The sequence below is a fragment of the Hippocampus guttulatus genome, chromosome 15 (assembly GCF_054856545.1).
Source record: "Hippocampus guttulatus isolate MCC_2025c chromosome 15, RoL_Hgut_1.0, whole genome shotgun sequence".
NCBI classification, from domain to species: domain Eukaryota; kingdom Metazoa; phylum Chordata; class Actinopteri; order Syngnathiformes; family Syngnathidae; genus Hippocampus; species Hippocampus guttulatus.
The window spans coordinates 4,861,613-4,889,151 of NC_141275.1; the positions used below are offsets into that span (position 1 = coordinate 4,861,613).

General features: G+C 40.7%; 2 protein-coding genes across 2 annotated transcripts in view; both read right to left on the reverse strand.

Annotated features, from left to right (window-relative positions):
• The window catches only part of uvrag (UV radiation resistance associated gene), a 57,236-nt gene extending 46,026 nt beyond the window's left edge, over nt 1-11,210 (reverse strand). The window contains exons 1-6 of the mRNA XM_086130995.1: nt 10,854-11,210; nt 6,113-6,230; nt 5,887-5,921; nt 2,746-2,907; nt 2,441-2,515; nt 2,261-2,346 (exon numbers count right to left, since the gene is read on the reverse strand). Coding sequence (XP_085987121.1) covers nt 2,261-2,346; nt 2,441-2,515; nt 2,746-2,907; nt 5,887-5,921; nt 6,113-6,230; nt 10,854-10,958 — 581 coding nt within the window. The 5' untranslated portion in view covers nt 10,959-11,210. The remainder of the gene's footprint in view (nt 1-2,260; nt 2,347-2,440; nt 2,516-2,745; nt 2,908-5,886; nt 5,922-6,112; nt 6,231-10,853) is intronic.
• Nucleotides 11,211-14,230: 3,020 nt separating this feature from the next.
• Nucleotides 14,231-26,964, reverse strand: dgat2 (diacylglycerol O-acyltransferase 2). The gene is made up of 8 exons (XM_086131767.1): nt 26,816-26,964; nt 25,703-25,831; nt 25,378-25,485; nt 23,549-23,619; nt 20,564-20,768; nt 18,468-18,642; nt 15,801-16,003; nt 14,231-15,693 (listed from the first exon to the last, which is right to left on the reverse strand). The coding sequence occupies exons 1-8, from the start codon at nt 26,853-26,855 to the stop codon at nt 15,539-15,541; spliced, it is 1,086 nt and encodes a 361-aa protein (XP_085987893.1). The 5' UTR covers nt 26,856-26,964; the 3' UTR covers nt 14,231-15,538.
• Nucleotides 26,965-27,539: the final 575 nt, after the last annotated feature.

Genomic DNA, 27,539 nt, shown 5'->3' on the forward strand with positions numbered 1-27,539 from the left:
CACAATCGCACAACCTATGAACCAGAGTGAAGCCGGCGGATAGTGCCATCTGCACCCGTAGGGGTTCGATTGCAGGGCAACTGTCCAGAGAACCTCGAGTATTCTCACTAACCACGGCAACTTTCTTATTCCAACACAAGACAGACACCAAACAACTAAACAGGATTTACAGGAAGTTATGACTATGGCTGTGCACTCGACCCTTGAAGATGGTAATCATCTGTCAAACAAAAACATTCGATCCTTTGACGTGACATTCGATACAACAGGGTGTCGGATAAAACCCAGGGCTTGTGAAACTTTTAAGTTATATGCACGCGGGGACAAAATTGTGAGGTTTCCAAGCTTCCCGTAATTATTCAGAATCTAAGGTTTAAAGGTGCAAAAGATGGCCCCAAAACAATCAATTTTTTGACACTTTATCCCATTTTGAAAATGCCGGTATCATCAGAAAGCTTGCTAAACACAGAAACTGACAAACATACAGTAGAATAATGAGCTGATTCTTTTTTTTTTTTTAATCAATTTACCAAGTTAACACTTTCGGGGACAGCGATTACTACAGTGGACAGGTTATCATGTTATTATTGGTGCATGAAAGGGTTCAATTTGAGAATCCTACCCACAATGCCTGTCTATGACTGGGGCCTAAAGAGAATCTCTCGTGGTGTCCAAATTTATTCGATGAATCCTTCTACAATTTTTAGCAAATGAACACGCCAAGCCAGGGAAGAATCTTAATAGGTGTAAGGAGCTGCAGGCCAGAGCAGCAGGAGGGCCAAAGATAGATCACCGTAACCGTGCTAAACCATGTGGAGTCCCACTGGGTGCGGACAAAAAGAAAGAAAGCGGAAAAGAAAGCTGTAATAACAGAAGAAGCAAAAGGGCAGAGGTAAACTAGTACCGCAAGTTGTGAGGTCCACTCTCCTCTCATATACTGTAAACCAATGGTACGTCTAGATAAAATGAGTAGCGTTTAAAAGACTATTTCATAATTCCTTTCATTTCATTGCACTCTGAATCCACGGGACTCATTTTTAAACCCTTGTTTAAATGTTTAAATAGTCTGAAAATGTTCATGGAAACTGCCCTAATGACCCAAATGACAGGATGTTTCTCTTATTATTGGTAAAGTCTAACTTGAACCATCCAAATTTGAAGGACCTTCAGCTAAATGTGTGTAATTAGAGCCGAGTATGTAATCGGGCTATATTTACCACAGGGCTCCCCCAAAGGAATGCCCCTGTGGCTTCTGTAAGTACTTCATACATTTTATAGATACTAAAAAGAAAACTAATGTTTACCAACAAATGTCTGCGTCTTGTTTGGAGAGTCTTAAAATGGTGAGGCAGGATTTCCCCCCATGACACTCACTCAACAAATCACCACCTCCCTCTGGTGGTCTTACTTTGGGCTGCATCTATTTTGCCAGTGAAGTACAGTATTTCATCACCGTGCAAATACGACAGCAATTCAAAAACTCAAAAAAATGAACCCCACTTTTGTATTTCTTTCACAATTTAGAGCAGGGGTCACCCACTCTGGTGCTCAAGGCGCTGTCCACCACCATTTGAATCAGGTGTGTTGGAGGAGGAAGATCCCTAAAACATTGAATAGGGGGGTCTCAGGAACCGTCGTTGGTGACCCTGATTTTACATATGAGGGCTCGCATTGAAACCCGCTCCACTGTGACCCAGACATGCCCAGACATGCCCATTCATTGGCATTCATTCATTATCCAATCGGCTTTATCCTCACAAGAGTCGCGAGGGGTGCTGGAGCCTATCCAGCCATCGTCAGGCAGTAGGCGGGGGGACACCCTGAACCAGTTGCCAGCCAATCACAGGGCACACAGAGACGAACAACCATCTGCACTCACACTCACACCTAGGGACAATTTAGAGTGTTCAATCAGCCTGACATGCATGTTTTTGGAATGTGGGAGGAAACCGGAGTACCCGGAGAAAACCCACGCAGGCCCGGAGAACATGCAAATTACACCCAGGGAGGCCGGAGCAGGGATTGAACCCAAGACCTCTGCACTGTGAGGTCGACGCCCTAACCACTGGACCACCGGGCCGCCCCGAGTAATACATTTCACAATAAATAAATATCTATAATTCGAAAGAACAATATTACATACATCAGCATTTGCTTTAATTTTAGCATGGACAAAAAAAATAATAATAAAAATTAACCCATAACTTGGATTTGCCCAATACTATACCCTCTTGTTTCATCCTATGGTGATTAATCTTACCTGAGCAAGGAGAAAACACTGTAGGAATTTCTGACTGAGCTCTGGTCGACTTGAAGTAGACTATTTTTCTTGCGTTCCAAATGATCCTGTGACAGAAGTAAGTTAGCGACGAAATCAGCCACATTGTCACAAATCATGATCCAAGAGCTCTCTGGAAATTGGACAAATAACGTACTGTACCTTATGGTCAAAGTCAGCCACGTAGTAGCCATCATTCAACCCAAATATGATCTCATTTGTATTCCTGGATCGAATCTGTGGAGATAACAACAATACAGGCTCACTGGACAAAGAGTAATGCTTGTTTCAGATGCTTGGGTGAACAAATAACAGTTCTGGTCAATTTTATTAAGTTATTGGAGAGTGTTCCATGCACAGTCGTTTATTTATTTATTTATTTTTAATGAATGCCCATAAATTTGTCTTAGATGCATCCCACGTATTAAGTTTACAATGACATCATAGTTTCATGTGTGGTGGCTGACCTGCTGCCCTGTGTACCGGAGGCCATCGAGATTAACTTTCCATTCTATGAGGAGCTGGTACTGTGCATCCTGTCCTCCCCAGATCCTCACCACAAAGCAAGACACCGAGGTGTCCAGAAGGTCCGGCAACATGCCAAAGTCCAGACTCCTCCAAGTAGGATTCTTAAAATTAAGAACATGCACACATATAGGTCATCAGTAAAATGTCACTATACGGTAATTTGAATGAACAAAAAGAACTGATTCTCTTGCACCGAATGTTAAGTATTATTTAATTGTGTGAGAAAGGTCAAAATATTACCCTCGTGTGAATATTGGACAGAAATGCATCCATCTGTCAAATTTAATGTCATAATGTGATTGTGTGCATCATGAACTCTCTGAGGGACAGCGGTTACTACAGTGGACAGCTAAACATGTTATCAGGTTACAGTGTACATGAAAGGCTTCAAGAGGGCCAATTTAAAGTACTCCGTCCTATGTGGAGACGCTAATACAAAAACCAGCACTACGCACGGGAAGCAGATCTGACTTCTGTTAAGACTCACGTGATTTCACAAATTACTTTTTGATGTACGCTTTAAGATTGGTGTTAAATTTTGATTCTTCTCTCGGTGATATGTTGAACTAAGTTGATAAATAGAGAAAGGTATATAAATATCCATTATGAATACAAGAGAAAATTGACACAAGAGTGTCAGGGTGTGGAAGTATATAATCCCGATACAAACCAAAAGTTGTAAAAATATCATGGTTAAGGGTAAAGTATGAGCCTTAATGGAGACTTCTTTCTTCTTACTTTTTTCTTTTCTGATTGATATAAAAATGATTTATTAGATACAATCACATAACGGGGTAGGACTAGATAAGTTTTTTACTTCTTCCTACTCCCTTGAACATAATAACTGTGTTGAATGAAGATTGATTTCTTTCTTTTTACTTTTTTTATCTACCTTATTTTCTGTCAAATTATTACTGTATATATGTTTTATGTTCAATAAACAAACAAACAAACAAACAAACAAACTCAATCTCTGAATAGGAGATGGAAATCTGTTTGAATCCCGCTCGCAGACAGACAGGAGAGGATGAGGCCTGAAATTTTGAAAAGGAATCTAAATGTGATTGTTTTTTAAATTTAGCGATTTTATATATGATTATTTTAAATCGATCAATCTGCATTCAAAGTCACACTATCAGAATTAATAAATATACATGTTCTGGTCTTGTAGGATAAAACTCATGCAAAGGTAAAGGCAAATGAACCGTGAATGTATATAGACTTTCTATTCTGACAACTTCAAAAAATTCTCCCGGGTAAGTGTGATGTTAACATGAGCTATAACTAACTAAATAAGTAAATAACTAAACCCTTATATTGAAAATATAGCCTACCAACCGACCGACCGAAATGAAGCAGAGGTGTGGTTCACTTGATGCCGCCCCCCACGCCCCCGCCCCTAAATTGCAGCCTTTGCTATTTGAAATCTGCCATCCGTTAAACTTTAATGTCAAATTGAATTTGATTCATTGTTTAGCCCTAGAGAGGACACTGAGCTGCAAAAAACAAAAAAAAAGATCCCGTGACAGTGCACAGAACTAGTGAGAGTCACCTAATAGGAAGTAGAAAGCCACTGCTGAATGAAAACAGGAAGATTCGACAGGAAACATTTCTCATGAAGACAGATGACAGGATTGAGACAGAATACGAGAAAACTTTTAGCTGCAACAACAGTAAATTGTTTGAGGGGAAACTGAGCACAGAGTTGAAAGGAGTCATGACTTCTGGTCATGCTTTACGAGGTCTTGTATCCCGGGGGGTTACCGAGCAGCATGCCTGAAACCATCTTAGGTCAGCTCATGACTCAACAGCAAGGCTGACAACAGCATGTGGAGCCGACTTGGAGTAGTATTGAAAGATCTCGTTTAAATACAGAGACCCAGAGTAGAATTGAGGCCCCCTTAAAAAGATTACCATTTTAAACTGTGAAATTGAGATATAAATGAATAAGATAACGGGGTAGGACTAGATAAGTCTAGATAAGTTTTTTAGATAAGTTTTTTACTTCTTCCTACTCCCTTGAACATAATAACTGTGTTGAATGAAGATTGATTTCTTTCTTTTTACTTTTTTTATCTACCTTATTTTCTGTCAAATTATTACTGTATATATGTTTTATGTTCAATAAACAAACAAACAAACAAACAAACAAAGATCAAAATGTTGGTGAACTCAAATCAAATGTATTCAGTCCACCAATGAACTCATTGACCAAAAGTCACTTGGACCCTATTCAAAGGCACTTGGACCCCTTGCGACCACAGTTACTATCACAATTGTGTCACGACACACACACTCTTTCTTCCCCAGTCCTTGCTGAAAGGTCTGTGCTGATTTCCTCCAAATTCATACGATAGAGAAAAAGAAAAAAAATTCAAGGGGTGCCCCATACCAAAAACGACAGTGTTGCCTTGAGATACGAGTGATCCGACTTTTGAGTTTTTCAATATACGAGCCATCATTTGGTCTTTTTTTTTTTTTTAGGGGGGGGACTCTAATTGACAGCAAAAATTTGATCGTCGCTGCAAACTCTATTTAACGGATTTCACAGCAAGTGGCAGTTTGGAAGACAGTAAAAATGATTCTTCCGAAAATGCCCTTGAAGATGTTTAATGCCACTCCCAGTGAAAGATTACTGTCACATTAAACATAAAACAAAGAAAATGATACCTTCAGTTTTTAAAACAGCCCCATAGGTTTGCCTTGGGAAAGTCTGCTTAGCTTAATGCTAACAAACAATGCAAAATTCCGTCGATGGGCTAACAAATCCTTGAGGCAATGGATATTTGAACACAAATGGTGGTGCAATACACAGACTACAGAATACAATATTCACAGGCATATTTTTCTGTATCCTTGGCAAAAAATATATATCATAATTTCATTGCATTTTATGAATGTCTGTGATATACTGACTTGGTGGTCAAGATGCACAGACCGGAAAAAAAACATACAGTCACAATGAATTATGATGCACATGCTGCTTAATTCTTCTTTTTTTTATATATATATATTTTCGATACTTTCAGAGTGCTATTCCAATTAATTAATTAATTTTTACAAATAAAAATCATACTCACCAGTGAGTCACGTATGACTTCACTCTTGTAAAAATCTAAAAAGACATGAGGAAATGGTGATTAAAAGGACACATACAAATTAAGGAAAATCAGTCACAGAAATCAATTTAAAGTTGCTGGGGTTTTTTTGTTTCATTTTGTGATTGTTTTGATAAAGTTGCTGGGCAACGTGGGCCAGATAACGATATTCTCTCCAATAAGGCCTATTAGTTCAATTCACACTGACCACTAGAAATGCGATTTCCTATACAGAGATGGAGGGTGAAGTATGTGTCCAGTAGAGGAGAGCCATTCTTATTGACAATATTTCTTGCAGCGATACTCCGGAGATGACGCAATCGTCTCTGTTGGACAGACAGAATAAAACAGAACGGCATTAAGAGATGGTCGAAAAATAGACATCAAACAAAGCCAAAATTCCCAAATTCAATTTGAGTAAGGGATGAAATAGTTGCTCATTTGAAAACACAAAACCAGCATTCCGTTCTGGCACTGGTGCAGATACAGAAGACACTAAAACAGACATTGACATCAATGATTCATACAATGGAGGCATGACATCTTTATGGTGGAACTCACCAGGTTTTACAGACTTGTGCTCATAACAGAGATGTTCTGTATTTTTTGGACTATAAATCCCAGTTTTTTCATAGTTTGGCCGGGGGTGCAACTACTCTGGAGCGATTTATGTGTGAAATTAATTAACACATTATTACCGTATTTTCACGACTATAAGGCGCCATTAAAAGTCTAAAATTTTCTCCAAAATGGACAGGACGCCTTATGATGCGGAGCGTCTTGTCTATGCGCTGAGCTCCAAAACCTGACTGACAGCCGACACGCTGTTTATATAGAGAAAAGGCGGAAGTGACTGTGGACAGGCATGCGGCAAAGAAGTCGGCCAATCAGTGAAGGGTGGGCGTGTGTATATATATACACATATGGAGAGCGAGAGAGAGAAAAGGCAGATGTGAGTGAGGACAGGCATGCGGGGAAGAAGTCCGCCAATGAGTGAAGGGTGGGCGTGTAAGTGGACGCTAAAGGTACGCCCCAAGCAGGTACCAACATCTGTATAGAGTGTGGCTATGTGTATTGTTGCAAAACAACTTTGGTTTTGGTTTCTAAGAACCCCCGAAAATAAATTCTACAAAGAGACACGCCTACGAAGCTCAGTTCAAACTTCAAGCCATCGGTTATGCTTTTGGCATACGTGCCCATCTCACAGCAGCGGTGAAAAACCAAGTCAAGCAAATGAACTCTGAGCTTGCCGTTATTCCCGGAGGCTTGACTAAAGAACTCCAACCGCTGGACATCGGCATCAACCGGGCATTCAAAGTAAAGTTGCGAACGGCATGGGAACAATGAATGATCGATGGCAAACACAACTTTACAAAGAGTGAGAGGCAGCGCCGGGCGAGTTACGCCACAATTTGCGAATGGATTGTGGCTGCTTGGACGAACGTGTCTGCTTGCACTGTTGTTCGAGTTTTTGGCAAAGCCGGCATCATTTCTGTGGAGCCACATGGCAATGAGAGTGACTGACAACGAGAGGGAACACGGCGTTTTTGATGGATTACCGGTACTTGCACAATTGTTCAATTCTGATACAGAGGATGAGGACTTGGATGGATTTCTGGGTGATGATTGATCGAAAAACGTGAGTACATTGTACGATGGCTAAATAAAATACAACGGAACTCAGTTTTCCGTTGCCTTTTTAAAAACGTGTTTTTAGCTTGTATCTGTATGTCTTGGCATGCTACCGTATGCTACAAGCTAACGTGTTTTTAGAGTGCGCGCATGCATGCCGTATGTTTAAGCTGGCGTATGTTTTACCACTTTAAAATTGCGCCCAATAATAGAGTGCGTTTTGTCTATGTGTAAAATACAGAAATAGCACCCATTAATGAGACTGCGCCCAACCATACGGTGCGTCGAATGGTCGTGAAAATACGGTACATCATTTCACATGTTATTTTCACATTGTACCGCAAGAGGGCGCTCTAGGTCTGTGTTGATAAATCGACGATAAGTCTGATGTAAGCGACGTCGAAAAAGAAGCGCCGCATCTTCTACCTCCGGAGTTGTCAGAGTTGTTTCAAAGTGATACGAATGGTGAAGATTTCATTGGATTTAGTGATTCGGAGTGACACTCATGGTTTGGTATAGTTGTTAGCATGTTCTTCATGCTATAGTTATCTGAATAACACTTAATATGTTACGTGAAAATAGCAGGCACGTTCTCAGGTCGTTGTTTATGCGTCATGCATATTGCACACTTATTCAACCTATTGTTCTCCATTTTATTTTTATTTTAAATTGCCTTTCAAGATGACATGTCTGTTCTTGGTACTGGATGTTATCAAATAAATCCCCCCCCCCACCCCCCAAAACGTGATTTTTACTCCAGTGCGATTTATACTTTTTTTTTCTTTATTATGCATTTTATGGCTAGTGGGATTTATACTCCGGAGGGATTTATAATCCAGAAAATACGGTACTCACATTTAAACACAGAAAAAACCCTTGACTTTTATAACCAGATTACTGAGCACTTAACTTCATTTTTAAGGAATGATGCATTAGAACAGGGGAATTGGTCTACACATGTTATAAATCAACCTTTTATAGCCTGAGAAACACTCTATGTTGATTCTCAGTCATCCAGGTCATGGTAATCTGCAAAGGTCAAATCGAGGCAACGGGACTTTCTTCGTCCTATTGCCTGGATTCAACCTTTGCGGGTCTTAAAAATAACATTGTTAATCCATTGTCTAAAAACTGCCATGCCATACAGGTGGCAGTGCCAACTCGTATTACATTGGAAATGACATTCGCGATACAAAAGTTGATCATGTCCCGGGCTTTGGGCAAACGTGTTTACAATGGTGCACCATGTCCCTGGTGACGACAGGTTCAGTTGCACGCCTGCAGTCATACTGAGATTATATGGAAGTCATGGGATTCCCTATACGATTAAAAGCCTCAGACACAAGAACACTGATTGTTCCATGTGGGACTTTCAAATGTCAGTACGCCTGGATGAGTGTGAACTCCAGGCAGAGAGAAAAGGTTGTGACTGCAATGTGAAACTGCTGTGAAAGGGAAGAATGCTCCCAAAAATCAAGCTATAAAAGACCTTGTGATTAACAGCAAACTCCCGAAGGGCAAGAAAATAGACTTAAAATGATCAGATACATAGGCGATTTCCATATAGCACATTTTTACTTTTTTACTATTCTCAACAAACGGTTTAAAAATATTTTGCTTCCCTTCGTTTGCTTTATCACCACATTAAAGAATGTGGATCTACATAATGAACATGAATACAAAGGGTGGGACCATTTCTTGGTTTCATTTTATGCAAACAATTCATCGTTTTTTATAAATCAATAGATTTTTGATGAGCGCATTTCAAATCAATTGGGGGTCGTGGCAACCAGTAAAGGTGCTGTTGATTCAGTCTCAACTAATTTTGTGGCCCTGAACAAGAAAATGATAACAGCTATACACTCAGACACTCACGATGGCACAACTCCTCAATAATCCACTCATTACAACACTCGTATTGAAGAAAAATTCCAACAGATATTCTTGATTGCAACCCGACACAATAATCGAAAATTAATTAGAGTTAGTTGAAGGTGAATAGGGGATTTTGCAAACGTGGGAATCCACTCTTGGTGCAGGAGCAACAGGAGAACATTCTCTTCATGCCCTCATAATATTCATGTGACATCAAAAGAAATGACAAGGAAAATATGCAGACAATCTTATGAGCTGGTCACTTGACTCAAATTACTTTACACTGTAAAATACGACAGACTGGGCTTCTGGGCAGGGCTGTCGTCATGCAAATACTGCTAAGATTATTATTATCTCTTTTGTTTTTCATCCACCCATACCTCGATTAGCACAATCATCCCAAAATTGGAAAACTATTTCACTGAGGAAAATAATGGCAAACAATGAAATAGTGACGATATGTTACAGAAGCACAAACATTGTATTCCCCAACAGCGCATCATTCATGGAACCGAATCTATTTGACATGGGCCAGTCTGACTGAAAACTGCGGAACTCTGTTAATGCTGCCCATGTGACTACAGTACACGTGAGTGACAGGCTTAGAATATATAGTACTGTATTATATCACCACATATGTATATGTAAACAAATTTTAAACATATTTGGTGAAACAAGTACATAGTGGTAAAAATTCATTTAGCCATTAGTGTCGCATTGTAAATTAGTCGGACGTTGTTGACGTTACACTTTTCCTGTAAGGTTAACCCAATAACCTTTGATTACAGCCGTGGTGAGCCGAGCAATGAAATTAACAAGTGTACAACATTGCCATAATATGATTAGTTCTAAATCATTTGAGAGCTTGCACGTACACGACTCTTGTTAAAGACTCGTGATTGAAATAGCATGCCTTTGGAACTTTTACACTGAGAGATGTCAACGAATGACAAATGAATCGTAAACTTATTTCAGGCACATTTTAGTGAACGTCAGGTGAAAACTATTCAAGTTTCCGATGTTCATTCAGTGCAAGCAAATCCCCGGTAATGACATATGCCATGGTTTTTCTTCCTGTCACTTGGGAGCACGAACACAACGTTTACTTGCTGGAATCCCGTAAGTGTTTCTTGCAGGGAGATAAAAAAGTGAGTCCATGCATAATTTGAAAACAACCCGGAAAAACAGGAGACCGAGTCGAATATGTCGGAGTAAATGGTTTTAGAGGACTCGGTGTTTCACCCAAGCTAGCGACCTGCAAGCTAGCAGCTGTTAGCTTCCGAGCTAGCCTGACAGGCCCGCTTTACTCCTCCAGGCAGCAGTTGCAATTGACATTCTCAACTCTTACAAGACACCGAGACCAAGGCAGCACTGTCCGAGTCGCCTGCCGGTCAGCTGAATGTTTATTTGTGTCAGGGTGTGTTCAAAGCCTTTGTGCATACCTGCTGGGATGTGAGCTCGACGTGCAAGGATCGGGATGATGAAGCTCCAGAGTTGGTAACAGAGACGGTGGCGATGGCGAGAACCCGACCGGTGATGGAGCTCATCCTCCTGTCGGCATCGAAGCGGGGCGCCCTCACTCAACAAAACATTCCATGATCAGCATCCACGGATATCGTGGCTTTCAGTCTTAAATCAAGGCATCCGCACGAGAAACGCACTAATGTTTTTTCCCCTTTCTTCCTTTATTTTTCTTTTTGCAACTAACAAGCCACCCCAACTGTCAGCTAACCAACAGGACGTAAACAAAGTACTGGAAAGGCTATTTTGCTACACTGTTCGGAAATCCGTCTCCGGTTAAGTGCTGTGACGCACACGCTTCTGATTGGCTAAAATGTAACGTCCGTCGTAAGGAAACCACGATCGAAACTGAAGATTCGTAAGACTATTGGTTAGTTTTTCTGTTGCTCTTCGACCATGGGCGGGCCTACATTGAAATCTGTCAAAGCAGCGGAATATAAGGAAGTAGTCCTCAAACAGCGTGACTTTACGAGCCAGTTTTATTCAGTTGCATTACTTGGTGCAGCTGGTTTATACCTGGCATTTTATAAAAATCCGATTGGTTCATAAAAGTGAAACCACAAAAGTCAATTGAACTGTTTGAGAACAAACTCATTGGTTGAACCACTACATCCGTAGTTTTGTGAATACCAGCCAGATAGGACTAGACCAGTGCACGGTGGCAAAGTTACTCACACCCTGTACTCAAGTTGTGTGTTTTGACTCTTACTCAAATAAAAGTGAATTAATGATTGATTTTTTTTGCTCTCAATTATAAACAACAAGACCTATTTTGATTACTTGGCATAACAAAAAATATTTTTCTAAGGTCTATAGTTAGCGTTGGCGCTGACGTTCTTTACATCAAAACAATGGTAAATTAGCTAATGATATAAGTGAAAATATATACTGTACAGTTCTCTAAGTGCAGTCTTGCGTAAAGTAATTCAAAGCGATACTTGGTTAAAAGTGCATGTATTTTTAATGGATTGAGAAATACATAACTTATGTTTGAAGATAATTGCCGAATATGTTAAAACACTGGGGACTGTGTAGTACACAGTTGTTGAGTTAAACAGTTTTTCACCCTTTCATCTTTCCTGATTTTTTTCCCCCCGTGGGGCTGGGGGGCGTGGCTACGCTAAAATAGCACCTATCGAATTTAAACCACTGTAGCGTCCATTCAGCTATCCTGCTATGCCAGCAGCGCTAAAAAATGCATCTTCCCTGATCCAACAATTTACAGAAAAGTTCTGTCATTATTCATATCCCTAAGTGTTGTGTTTTGTTTGTCACACTTCTGTAATATTGAGATGTAATGCATTGTGAGTGCAACATAACTATTAACCATCAAGAAGTGTGCTCAAATTAGTGATGGGAATTCTGGCTCCTTTTAGAGAGCCGGCTCTTTTGGCTCGGCTCCCTAAAAAGAGGCTCCCAAATGGCTCCTCAGTTTTTTTGTTGCTTAAATTAATTTACTACCAAAAATAACGTAATATTATGCGTAAAATGAATTACTAATGCAAAAAATAGACAGTATATCAAATATTTATTATTTATATGGCTTTATGTATATTCTTCTGAACATACTCAACATGGAGTACAACATGGAGTGCTACTAAAATAAAAACAAAGTACAAAGACCCATATCAAAACAAGGTCAACAAAAAGTTCCAATCTCTGAATGTGTATATTTATAAGCTTTTAACTATTTACAGTAAAACAACATAAGTAAGCTTTGAATACCACACAACAAATTATAAGTTAAAATTTGTAAGAATATAAGAAGAAAGAATATACATAAAGCCATATAAATAATAAATATGTGATATACTGTCTATTTTTTTGCATTAGTAATTCATTTTACGCATAATATTACGTTATTTTTGGTAGTAAATTAATTTAAGCAACAAAAAAACTGAAGAGCCATTTGGGAGCCGAAAGAGCCGGCTCTTTTTAGGGAGCCGAGCCAAAAGAGCCGGCTCCCTAAAAGGAGCCGGAATTTCCATCACTACTGTGTGTGTCTCTTCTCTAACCCCTCCCCCTTCTCTAAACTGCAGCGTGTGCGTGTGTGTGTGTGTGTGTGTGTGTGTGTGTGTGTGTGTGTGTGTGTGTGTGTGTGTGTGTAAAACCCTCCCCTTCCTCTTCTACCACGGATCTTGACCAATCACGTGCGGCTTTAACCGAAGGGGGGAAAAAACAGGAGAAAAAAAAAGTCGGCTCCTATTCGGACTGGCTCCCAATGAGGAGCCGGCTCCCATCGTTCACTTCAAAGAGCCGGCCTTAAGAGCCGGCTCGTTCGCGAACGACACATCACTAGCTCAAATGTCTGCCATGTAGAGTGAGCCACTGAATGACACGTACCAGCATACTTGCCGGGTTTTTTTTTACTTTTCAAAGTTTGTAGGCTTGTGACTTCTCTATGGTGTGTCAAATTTATGGGACATTTTTAGGTTGACTTTACAGGAACATCCATAACTTTGGTCACACTATTTATTTACCCGGTGGCTTCTTTATTTATGTATCTACGGTGTATCTACATTTACACCGTGCAAAAGGTTGGGCACGGTCATTTGGCCTTCAGGTAAAATATCTGGATGAATCTGAAAAGCACAATACATTTACTTAATTGACCTTGACTTTATTTGACAGACTATCCCAAGTTTTTGTGATATGGGAGAATATGAGAAGAGAATATTTGATGGTGTCATGGACATGAGGACAACGGAGTGGAATTACAGTACTCTAAATTGAACGTCAAGTGGACCTGACAAATTTCCAATCCCATTTTGAGGGAGTGTAATATTCAATATGTCCTCAGGAGAGAGCCATTTTTCCCATTTCAACTTGTGGTCCACCTTTGAAAATATTGTATTGTAATCAGTTGCAACAACGTACATTTTTTTCCTCACCATCAATCTAACCGCGCCAATTAAGAATCAAATACCAGCACCAGTACCAAAATGTGCAATTTCTGAGTTGTGTGAATTTAAAACTGCCGTTTAAATCAGTAGTTGTCAATATATTTTTAAACGATTACCAGTTATAGACATCACATTGCCAATAAAGAGTGCTCAGAGCAAAATGAGAAATAATTGCAGAGCTCAGATAAGACTTAATATACAACAACAGATAAAATGGCAAATGGAATTGTTTGCATAAAGTACTGTATTTAGTTTGGAGGAGGTGAAGAAAGTATTTTGTATTCTGGTGCACATATAAAAGCGGAAATAGTACATATTAAGCCATAAGGTATGACCAGAGAATGAGACTTTGTTGCTGTTGTCAAATGAAAAAAAAAAACGTCCACATACATTCCTTCTGAAAATATACAAAAGTTTAATTTAAGATAGTTCGGCACACATCATACAGACAAATCTTTGCCGTGCAATTCTTGCAGTTGTATCGCACATGAATTACACTGAACTTTATATTAAATTCACAATAGCAAAACCAGTGGACATTCATCTCCAAATGACAGTCAGAAATTAAGAACTGCTTTTAATATACGGCAATCCCAAACCCAAATTGTGTGATGATTTTTGGCATACAGTCCATCACACTTTTTATTATGAGTGACACCCTCCAATATCCGGAAATACACATAAGGCGTTATGGAAGACATTTCCTTCCTTTTTGCCCAATTAACACTGACTGCATATTTGCAAAGTAATCCAGGATGCCTTCAATTTAAAAACGGGTATGTTTATTGATATTATTCACTCTGGAATGCAGTCGTAAACCCTCCAAAAACACTTGAAGATAAAGGCCACTACTTCACTTTTCACGGCACACATCCATCCACACTTGAATACCACTTGGACAATAAATGAGAATCATCTTCTATGTCAAAACCTTAGTTTTTTTTTCTTCTTCTTCTTCTTGTGACAAAACCCCTGTAATAGAATCGGTGAGACAAAGTGCATTGGAAATATTCATTCAAGAGACAAGCACCGACACAGGCTTCTTTTTCCTCAAAATTGAAGACAATTAATACTTTATGGCAGTCTAAAAATCACACGCAGACATATATTGCATTTTCAACACAGGAATCCCATGGAGAAGTAGAGGCTTTCCTTAAGAAGACATTTGGTGCTGTATGTGTGTTTGTGCGGACACAATAGCTCTTTGGCAACCCCATTCATCTGTGGGTTTGTGCATCCGATTATCATAGTGGTACACTTAATATGCATTGGTTGTGCTTTTATAAAATAATATTTTACAGAGCTTTGTGGGGAATTATGTCAACGCATATATTTTGAAGTTCTTACCTTCACCTCTGCATTTACATGACACGCATAATATAGTTGGATGCCTTCAGTTAGAAAATGTAAATATACACACAAAAGGCACTTGTGTTCAGGGATTCCACAGTGTGTCATGTTCAAATGTTGGTCCAAGCCACAGTGCCATTTTCTCAAAACCTGCCAATCCCTGAGGATAATCTATGCTTTATTTATTTTTTTTTTTGCTTGGGAGACAGGAAGCAAAATGTGCTCAAGTAGATTAGAGTCCAAAGAGGATCCCAATCAGGCTCCGGGGCTGGACTGAGATGGGGAGCGGTCTGAAGGTGGGGTGGGTCAGAAGTTACACAGTTCTCAATGTTTAGAGTTTCCCCTTCATGCTTTCACTCAATGTACAGAATGTCACTCTCCTTTAAGCCAAAACGGGTCTTGTACTTGTCAAACAGGCACTGGAGGGACTTAACATACATCGCGTGATAAAGATCCACCATCTCATCAGACGGATCCTCCATTTTTGGCACTGTGATCGGCTCCCCGACTGCAATAAAAATAAAAATAAACAATCAAACACATTGAGCATTGTGGCGAGCCGTTTAGCCAATTGGCGTATTACATGTCGAGGGAAAGAGGCTGAAGTGCACTTGCCTATGGTTGTGATCGGTTTGCCGTATGGCACGATACCCCAGGAGTTGCCAAAGAAGAGGCCACATCCGTGGAAAAGGCATGGAGCGAAGCCTAACAACTTCTGTAACTTCTTCTGGAGAGTTCTCCAGTAAGTGCCCTCTTCCAGGATTACTTGCTTGTACGCATCGTTTTCCCCAAAGGAATATACTGGAACCAAGTCAGACCTAAGGACATCGACAGAAATTCATGTTTAAAAAAAAAGCTCAAATGGCTGGCGTGTCATTTCATCCATCCATCCTTCCATTTTCCGATCCGCTTTATCCTCACAAGGGTCACGGGGGGTGCTGGAGCCTATCCCAGCTGTCTTCTGGCAGTAGGCGGGGGACACCCTGAACCCATTGCCAGCCAATCGCAGGGCACACAGAGATGAACAACCATCTGCGCTCACACTCACACCTAGGGACAATTTAGAGTGTTCAATCAGCCTACCATGCATGTTTTTGGAATGTGGGAGGAAAACGGAGTACCCAGAGAAAACCCACGCAGGCACGGGAAGAATATGCAAACTCCACACAGGAAGGCCAGAGCCGATCGAACCCACAACCTCTGCACTGTGAGGTCGACGCACTAACCACTCTACCATCGGGCCGCTTATTTCATACATAAAGTATTAATTGTATTGTATTACATTTCACAACATTATCCGCACATTAAAGAAGCAATTTTAGTTTCTCTTTGCGAGATGAACAGCTGTTCAGCCTACTGGATGGACAAGAATTAGAAAAAAAAACAGATGGAAGTTGTTGTTATGGCTGCCAACAAGAAACACATGAAATCAGTATGCTTCAGATGTGATCCTGCATCAAAAGTGGTGAAAGCCCGGGGCTGGTTTGTGTTTGTAGCCAAATTATTAAGCTTCTACTCAATTATTGAACCATATCTATGTTTTGGCAGCTATAAATGATTTATGTCATTTTCTGCAACGTCATAAGCTTTTTCGCTTGATTTTCCCACCCTGAACTACAACGTGTAATTGAGTTTTCCATTCCAACTTCATTTCAAACTTTGAAGTCAAGATGGCGCCCGAGTAGGCAGCCGTCAGCAAGTGCTCTCATGAGCCTTGCTTTTTTTTGTTGTTTTTGTGTTTGTTTTGTCACTTTGTGTTGTTTACGTCGTGTGGACCTGATGTGGACTTTTTTCAGCATTTTTTGGCCACGACATTCATCAAGGACAAGACTCTGTGCTCGGTGGTTGCGCCTTCTCGGCAGCATGGGTATACCAGCACTGTTTTTGACTGGAGGAATGTCGGCGCCATTTGACTGTCGTTGCTGGACAGTCCCGGGGCGCTTGTGTCTTGCGCCTGTAATGGGCAGCATTTTTCACAGCCCCGCTTTGTTCAGCGGAGAGATCGGTGCTGTTGAACGGTCTGCGGCTGGATGGATGTAAGGCTTGAGGAGCCGACGATGAGAAGAAAGGAGCGTTAGCGCGGAGCGCCGATGCGGATTTGGAACTGGGAGTCGCGGCTTGGAGTTTGAAGCGGATTATGTGGGACAGGAGAAGTGAACTAATCTCTTTTCGTCAATGGACGCTACAGCTTCGTGTTTGCTTTCAAAACTTAGCTTGTAGCAGACGTGTGCACATTTTCAGCATGACGTCTCTGATCCACTGGTGAAAGGACACTTTGATCCTCTCCTCTTTCATCTAGAACTGCTTCAGACAACAAAGTGTATGCAGAAAAGTGGTGAAGATTGCACGACTGTCTGTGTCCTATGTGTTGTGTTATTTTTGTTATTTTGACTTCAAAATGGCGCCGCGCGAGTGGCTGCCTTTCCAGCAGCTCCTATATTTTGTTGTTCTACTTCTTCCTTTCATAACTTTGCTGCTGTGAATTGGGAATTTCTCCATTGAGAGACTAATAAAGGTTTTCTTATCTTATCTTATCTTAATAATAATCACAGTGGAGTAGGCAGCAGTTGTTGGCTAAATTCAGAGGGAGGTATAGTACCCCAAGCAGCACATTCGTCTGAACATTTACAAAGCTGTTATGTTGTAATGTCTGCATAACTGCATTTGTTTTCTACCTAGCTCTAATCTGCTTTAAAAGGTGAAACCCGTTCATAATCCTCAGTGATATTTGACATAATCAGGGTTGTTTGGGTTCTCTGCAGGCCACTACCAATAAAATGCGTACTACCGACTTTTGTATGCCCTCTTTAAAAGGGCACAACGTGATTTAGGTAACGTACATGGGAACGAGATAAGCTTTGATTTGATGAATTCCTCCAACTGATATTCATTCATTTTCCGATCCGCTTTATCCTCACAAGGGTCGCGGGGATGTGCTGGAGCCTATCCCAGCTATTAGCGGGCAGTAGGCGGGAGACACCCTGAACTGGTTGCCAGCCAATTGCAGGGGACACAGAGACAAACAACCATTCGCACTCGCACTCACACTCACACCTAGGGACAATTTAGATGGTTCAATCAGCCTGCCATGCATGTTTTTGGAAAGTGGGAGGAAACCGGAATACCCGAAGAAAACCCACGCAGGCCCGGGGAGAACATGCAAACTCCACAAAGGGAGGCCGGAGCGGGAATTGAACCCAATTGCTAACCACTGGACCACCAGGCCGCCCCCAACTGATATTTGAATCTGAAAATGGATTGTGCCAAGTCATGCCCGCTCACCCTTTTTGGAGTGCCATTCTCACAAAGCCTTTCCGGTTCTTCAGGATGACAGAGTGCATGCCTGGCGCGCTGTGTAAGGACTCCGCTGCGCCTCCGACAACAATGATCACTGCATTTCCTGTGCCGTTGCATGACAGCAGGTAATCGATGGAATCCTTGTTGACAGGACAAATACCTGAAACATTTGAGGGGAGATTAACGGCAACCAAAACCAAATGTGCAGTCTTTTGTTGTGGTTTTGTGAAATCAAGTCAGAATCCCAAATTTTTTTGGGCTCATGGAAGTGTGCGGTGAAAAGGTGTGTTCCTGCTATTATGCATCTAAACTAGGCAGATAATTGTGAGCAGATATGAGTTCTTTCGCATGCGCACACACCCAACTTTTATTGTCGTTGGAATTATAAGAATACAGCAAAGATGAAATTCAACTAAGGAAACAATGTGAATGTAAAAACTAAAACAAATCTTGCATTTCACAACTCGGGGGGGGGGGGGGGGGGGGGAACCTGAATAAAACCTTATTGCACTAAATATCTGGTGCTTTTGCTTCCAGTGACTTCGCAGTTTTTCTCTGGGTACTCCGGTTTCCTCCCACATTCCCAAAAATATGTGCGGTAGTTTAAGTGATGACTCTAAATTGTTCGAAAGATGGATTGTGAGCGCGAATGATTGTTTGTCTCCGTGTGCCCTGCAATTGGCTGGCAACCGGTTCAGGGTGTCCCCCGCCTACTGCCCAACGACAGCTGGGATAGGCTCCGGCACTCCCCGCGACCCTAGTGAGGATGAGCGGTTCAGTTAATGGATGGATTAAGACTGTTTTGGGTCCCAGTCAAAACAGAGTACAATTCAAGAGAACACTGACAAAAATTTGGAGCAATACCGACTTTGGAAAAAAAATGTAGTTCTGGTTTTTTTTCACTCAGAAATTCTAAGTAAAATTTTCAAGGGGAGTTTTTGAGTACATTTTACTTATTTAGTATCAGGTTATTTATATATTTTTTAAAAAATGTCACTGATGTGTTGAAAAACGGACCCACAACCTTCAGATTGAGAGATGGCCACCCTACCACAGAGTCTTGCCTATCCTACTGTGAGCTAGAAAATCACCGGTGTCAACTGAAATTCTTGAAAGTCCAAAAGGAGAACCAAGTAATTGGGGTCTTGGAGACAGCGATTTACCAAGTCACAGTAGTAGTGGCATGGCTCAGGTGGCGGAGTGGCAGTTTCCCAATCTGAAGGTCGTGGGTTCATTAATATCTTATTCTTAAATTTTACTCTTTTTAGACTGGGACCCAATATAGTCTCTTTAGAGTAAAGTGTACTGCAAGAAATGTACTGTGAAGCTTCGGAGCTCTTAAATAAAATTAGGCGTGGCATGTTAATGATTAGATTGTTAACTTATTTAAAAAATGTCTATAATTTCCTCCAACATGGGTGCTGCGCTTTGCTAATAAGTTAATAGTAAAATTGTGTTAGATTATTGTATTTCTATTTTATCATATGTATACATTAAGTTTATTTTGGATTTTTTTTCTCATGCAACCCTCCATTCGCTATTCGTACCCTTTAATCTCATTAAAGTGCGGGTGAGCTGGAGCACGCAGAATATTTTACTTCTGGTTGTCTTTACCGGTAGAAATTTTGCTTTTTTTCTTTTTTAAATTTATTTTAATGTCCTAAAATCAGTTGATGTTTACCCAAATGACAAGCAATTTTATTTTTGACTTTGTCTACTTGCTGTAACTTCATCGAAACTAAACCTTGACCTTAAAACCAAAATACATAATCAACCGTATATTTTGGCTTATCATTTACTATTTACCGTAATTAACTATTTAAATGGTCATTATTTCATCCCTAGTATGTATGCACTTGCACATGTGTATGGATCCTGACTGTAAGATTGGGAAATACTGTCCTAAAGTAACCCGAAAGTGAAACACACATTTACTCGATCACGTTTTGGCGGACAAACAAAGTAAAGCGAAGTCAACAGAAGCAATATCAGCTCAGCAAAAGGGCAAAGATTTGTTGTCTGACAGATACAATTATCAGCATTATCTTCCCTTTAGAATAGCTCATAAGAAGAGCGCTCACCTCCAGACATCAGGTAGTCTCGGAGGACAGGCATTCGGAAGTTCCCTGCCAAAGTTGCTAGAGAGGGCTTGATGCCTGGAAATTTCTTGGAGAAGTCTGTAGCCTCTGTTCCAAAGTTGCAGAAAGCTCCAAAACAGAAGATGCCATGGGGATGGTAGCCGAAGATATAATTTCGATTGGGCAGCAGGTTGTGGGTTTTAATTAGCTGGGGAAACAACACAACAAGGAAGGTTTAAAAGAAGAAAAACAATGACAACGTAAATGCAACTCTTAGTTTGCTTGTCCATGAAAATGTGTTTTGTCTACATAAATATAGAAAGTCATTAAGGGTGTTCCCAAAAATGCATATAATTTTGTAGGCTGATAGGAGACAATTATCTCTCCAACGATCTGAAAATTCAACAAAATGTGCAAATAAATAAATAAATAAATACTTAACGGCTAAACCAGGGGTGTCAAACTCATTTTTGTCGTGGGCCACTTTGGAGATGCATCTTCCCTCGGAGGGCCGTTACGACAGTGAAACCGAATAAATGCTTAATCATCACATCGTATTATTACTTGTACACAAAAAAAAAAAACAAGTAAAAGATGGCTCACTAGTTTTGAAGTCAGTCAAGCATTGTTAAATGATTGCTCGAGTGAGTGTAAACAGGGTAACAAACGTATTGCAAAATGTTACCCTTATTTATTACGTATGACAATTTCAGATTTCGGTCCAGATTCAAGAAGGATCATGGAAGTTGACACAGATGATTTGCTTTCGCGGGCCATATAAAATGATGTGGCTGGCCGGATCTGGCCCCCGGGCCTTGACTTTCACACTTATGGGCTAAACTGAATGGACAGAAAAACGCAGTACACCATTTACCACTATTCTTCTGGTACACAGCTAAAAGTCAGGTGGAATTAAATCAGTATCTTTGAGAAATAAGTCCAAAAAATGGATGTCCATTTGAAATAGTGGTTGAATCGACTAGTGGACTAGTCGACTTTACGACTCCCCATCTGTCTTCCAATTTACGGAGGACTTTCGGCTCACTCGTTCTGCTGCCACGGCATGATTAGAAGCAAACGGCCCGGCCAACACAAGAGGGAAAGCAAAATAACACCGGCCGGTTTGTTGAAGAGAAACTTGCGTGGGGCTCCTGCTAATTTGAACAATGACATTCCGTGTAATGGCATAACAGTGAGTTGCATTGTATTTTGCCAATCCACAGATGCGAAAAAGGTTGATTGTTGTACAAAAAAATATATATATATATGGTATCTATACATACACACGTACACACACACACACATGTACAGTATATATATATATATACACATATACAGTATATATACATATTATACTGTATATATATGTACACACATACTGTACACACACACACATATATATATTATCTTATATATATATATATATATATATATATATATATATATATATAAATAAATGTATGTATCTCAATGGCCTCATCGATGAATCAACTTTGCCTTTATTTTATTTATTTTTTTTATATTATCGACAACACCAAAAACCTTCCGTCTATTTTGACAAAAAAAAGCTTTTCTTTTTCAAGTATTTACCTACGCTTGCGTAAGATACACTGATACAAATAACTAAATACATCAATGAATAATTTGTGACACCCTGTCTTTTTCATCTGTGCCCTGAATTCAAATGTTTGTTCATTAGCAACGAAGAAACCAGGACATCCTTATCAATGGATCATGCTTCGTCTGCCCTTATAAAATAATGACCCAGTAAGCAGTTCACGCGCACCTGTTCAGGCTGCCATGAACAAGAAAATAAAACTTAACTTTGTAGTTCAAGTTTTTTTTTTTTGCACGTAGTACATTTTTAACTTTGCATGTTATGGTGATCAATTAATCTGAACAAGACGACGTTAACCGTGTCCTGATCTGTTCGGCAGACTTAAGAGTCGACTCACTGTTTACACAAGACTGAGGAGCTGCTCAAACAACAGTTGCATAACCACATTAGCAAATGAGATCACCTTCAAGATCTCCTTAGTATCACAAAACTCCACCTGGTTGTCATGGGGAGTAACGTCAATGCCAAGGAACACCATTCTTTGGGTTCTCCAAATACAGCAACGAGAACCGAGCCTTTCGAGATTTGCCCAGAACGGCCTATCACTGCTTTCATAACGGTCAAACTCCTGATTTCCTTTAAACTTTGCTCAGTCAGCCTCCAGCTCGTGTAAATAACAGTCAGTTGTTCACAATTGATAGGAAGCAATTTACAAATTGATTACCCTGCAGAAATATTCCGGTACTTCTAAAATACAGTGTGTGTGTGTGTGTGTGTGCACATGTGTGTTGGGGAGGGGCAAGTGAATACCGTTTCAAGAGATTAACTTTTAAAAGCAGACCTCAGCAAAGATTTCTTTACGCCTGGGATTTGTTCCTTTTGCATCACTGATATTTCTCAAGATGACGACAACAACAGCAACACAGAAAATGGTCCTAAGGTCCACAGGGCACAATGCAAGTACAGATCAATGTGATGGGCAAAGTTCAACCTCGAACTGCATCACTTCAAGTCCATCCCCTTGGTTTCGTCAACACACTATAGATAGTGCAATCCGCACAATATATTGTGGATCTCACTGAAGAGTAATTGGACATGAAATGAAATCCCTAGTAACATCCAAAGTCCTAAGATAAAAACACTCGGGCTTTGGTCTGTAATGTAGGAGGATAATGTGTTCCAAAAACGCTTTTCACCTTTTAGTCTATCAGACAGGACAAAGTTACATCAAGGCCTTAAAAGAGATCTGATAGGTGAACCTAAGTCTGATACCTTTTATCTATTAAGTCATACCTAAACATAATCAGAAATGAACAGCAACCTGCTCAGCAGTTAGTGTTCTTTTCTTTTTGGCCATTCCATGAACTTCGATGCTTTATCAAAAGTGAGGTTGTCTCAGTGATAAACAACAAACCGTTGAGATCTCTTACCCTTATTGGAAAGTAGTCTCGAAAGTATGTCCACACTGTCCAACTTCTGACCCATGAAGATCTCCTCCCACCTGGTCATAAAAAAATATTACAATTATTATTTATTTTTTAACTCTAGTCTGTGTATTATTCAATTGAATCTAGTATAATATAGTATAGTATAGTATAGTATAGCATTGCTGGTGCTGGGTTTGGTGCCTTGCTCAAGGGCACCTGAACAGTAGTCAGGAAGCAGACTAGCTTCCCTCTCCAACGCAATATGGCTTAAAATGTATATTACGGTACAAATTGAAAGCTTTCATGGGCTAACTGTGTAATGTCATAAAAACGAATTATAAAAAAGTATTTTTGAATCTATCACAGTCCTTTCAGAGAGCTGAATCGATACAAAAAAGGATAATGTCATTTTGAGAACATTTATAAGATAAGATATCCTTTATTAGTCCCACACTGGGGAAATTTACAGCCTCCAGCAGCAAGAATGTAGGCAGAAAGAAGAAGAAAAAACAAACAAACACCGTCCAATTAAGTGCAATATAAATACAAAATGGATAAATCGCAGTGCTATTTACAGTTGTTTTCCACATCATTCAATTATTAAATATTATTGTTGCTATTTTTTATTCAGCAGCCTGACAGCAGTTGGTAGGAACGAGCGTCTGTATCTCTCCTTCTTGCAGCGCGGGTGTAACAGTCTCTGGCTGAAGGAGCTACCAAGTGCCGTCAGGGCGGGCTGGAGAGGGTGGGAGGGACTGTCCATCATAGCTTTTAGCTTAGTTAGCATCCTTCTGTTGCCCACCTCCTCCAGAGTGTCAAGGGAGCAGCCCAGGACAGAACTGGCCTTCCTGACCAGTCGCTCCAGTCTCTTTCTGTCCCGGGCTGAGATGCTGCCTGACCAGCAGACAATGCCATAATGGATGGCCGAGGCCACCACCGAGTTATAGAAAGTCTTGAGGAGCGGCCCCTGAACCCCAAAAGACCTCAGTTTCCTGAGTAGGAAGAGTCGGCTCTGTCCTTTCGTAATCAGGTTGTCCGTGTTTGTAGACCAGTCCAGTTTGTTGTTCAGAAGAACACCTAGGTAATCAATTTATGATGCGGATCTCAAAATTTTGAATGTGCAAATCCAGCAGTTTGCTAATCGTGGCATGTTTCTGTCATTAGCATTTGTAAACTGTTGTAAGACGTGTCGCAATATGCAATAAAGTCTTTTGTGTTACATTTTCACATAATTCATTTCTACATTATCGAAATCTCTCTCTGATGGTGAAAGTCGCTAAATATCGCTAATGACAGAGGCAACCCCCCCCCCCCCCCCTGACTTTGGCCAACATTCGACTGAAAAATTGACCAATCCAACGAACTTCGCATTAGTTGACTGACTTGTCCCATCAGTCAATGAACAAATTTTACGGAATTGTTTTTTGTATCCTTCTGGATGTTTTGTTTGTTTTTTTAAATCGTTTAGCAAGACAAACTATATTATAACATTGGTAGGCTCTTGTGTCAATATTCCCAACAAGTATTTCCCTTCATTCACACAGCTGCAAAAAAAGCACACTCATAGCATTGATTACCAAACAGTGCAGAGAATCTTTGTACGTGCATCGCCCAATCAATTTCACACCTCAAAAACCACAACCACTCACTGGTGATATAATGACGCAATTGAGGTCCCTTTTTTTTGTTGAAATTATGAAGATTTTTTGGGGGAGGTGGTGGGGGGGGGGGGGGGGGTAATGGCCCGTAAATCCGCTATCATCATGAGATTAGTAGAGTCACATCACATGTTTGTTCTCCATAAAAAACAATGAGAGACGCTGTGAAAATACCTTGTTTCGGGGTGTTCCAGTCAACAATGAGCCAGGAGGTGTAAAGGGCAGCGATAAACCAACAATCGGTACAGAACATGTAGATTAGCAGAACAGTGCAGACTGCCCCTGAAAAAAAGAGGAGTGGGCTACCGTGAAAAGTGGGAATTCAAAAATATCCAATGAAATCAGTTTAAAGAGGACAGAATCTCCACAAGGCCCAAGCACGAGTATGCAGCTTAGTGATCTGACCTACTTGGCACTAATGAGACTGCATGCTATTTCTTTAGGTTTTTGTGGACTTTCTTCCAACTTAACTCAAATGTACCATTACCGACACACATACCTAAGGCTAAGAAGGTGATGACCCACTGCAGCACGGCGATGACCTGGAGATGTTTCTCTATCTTGGATCCACATGGCCAGAAAGCCAAAGGCAGGTCCTGCAGGGAGGATAGGATGCTGGAGCCGGTGCCTGGACAGAAATCGCAAAAGAAAGAAAAGAACATTTCTGTAGAAGCACGATGAAAGTTGCAGGGAAAAAAAAAATGTGTTCAGAGTCTTGGTGGTCACATCCTGTCATGAATCACATCCTGTCAAGTGTTGGAAGGAATTAAAGGTAAAGGTAACTGTTATTTCCATCCATCCCTTGCAGTCAAATTACAAAGTACACTGAAGCCATAAAGTAACATGTGAGAGGACTGCTTGCAGTGGGGTAAGAACGAATTATTCATGGGAAAATCAACAGTAAGAGTGAAGTCTGACCGAGATCCAAACAAGAACGCATCCCTCCGAAGATTTGACTAATCCCATTATTCCACACTGAAAATAACCCGGCCCTAGGGCACCGTACCTGCAATCTAAGACCCCATGACTACTTAGGGCCACCGTCACCACTTAGGCAAAACATTTTGCTGGCAGTTGATCTCCGATGATCTCGCTGATCCAGATCGAACTGGTCAGCAGACAGAAAAGTACACAAACATGGCATGCCCTCGTCCGCATAGTGACAGCCGGCACGTGTGGACTGAACAAAAGTATGCGTAGGAAAATAAGTGCTGCGAAAGATATACATTTGCATGACTGTTCTCTTTTCATTTTTTTTCCTCCTCATGGCAATCAACTTCTATATTTACTGTGTAACATGTAACATGACAAAGTTTCTCTAGTCTCTAAATCACTGGTGCTGCTGTAATTTTGGATTAAGGATGACACACGTGAAGGATCTGTCAACCCCAAATATACACATTTCTCATATCCTTATTTTTCACAATCAAAATAATATAACAACACGGAAAAAGACATTGCATTAATCATCCTAATCAGAAAATCGAGCATGTACGAGCTGTATATATTTATAGAAGTATTTAAGTATGCTGTGTCCAGGAATGAGAACTAATTTGTTTGATCCGTGCAATTCAGGAGCTCCTGGTGCAGCCTTCCCCGCACCGGTGCTTACCTTTAAGCACGCCCGAGTATGCGGCAAGGATGGTCTTCATGTTTCTTGGTTGTCAACACCGTCCGGGAAAGAAAATCGGATGTACTATGTCTACGCGCTACGATGCGAAAAGGTCCCAGCTCACAGCTCCCCCGTCATGACTGATTTCAACTGCAAGGACCTGAGACGGCCGGGCGGCATTTAATCATTGCGGGGGAGGAGTCAAGCGCGCGCGCGCGCGTGTGCACGTGGTTGAATTTAACGGCGTGCTCTCGGCAAACACGGACACACGTGCGGCTGCGACTTGTCTCCGTTGCACCTCTTGGACATGGAATCGAAGTCAAGTCATGTGGAGCCACCGCAGCCAGTATTTCTGCCAATGAATATTAATTAGCAATCATATCGCCTTCAAGGATGACAATGACTACAATAAATAAATGAAATAAAATAAAGCGTTACTCTGCAAGAGCAAACTTGGTTCATCCATCCATTTTCTGATCTGTGTATCCTCACAAGGTTCACAGGGCGTGCCTATCGCAGCTGTCCTTGGGCAATAGGCGGGGGACACCCTAAACTGGTTGCCAGCCAATCACAGGCCACACATAGACGAACAACCATCCACGCTCACACTCACGCCTATGGACAATTTAGAGTGTTCAACCAGCCTGACATGCATGTTTTTGGAATGTGGGAGGAAACCGGAGTACCCGGAGAAAACCCACACAGGCACGGGAAGAATATGCAA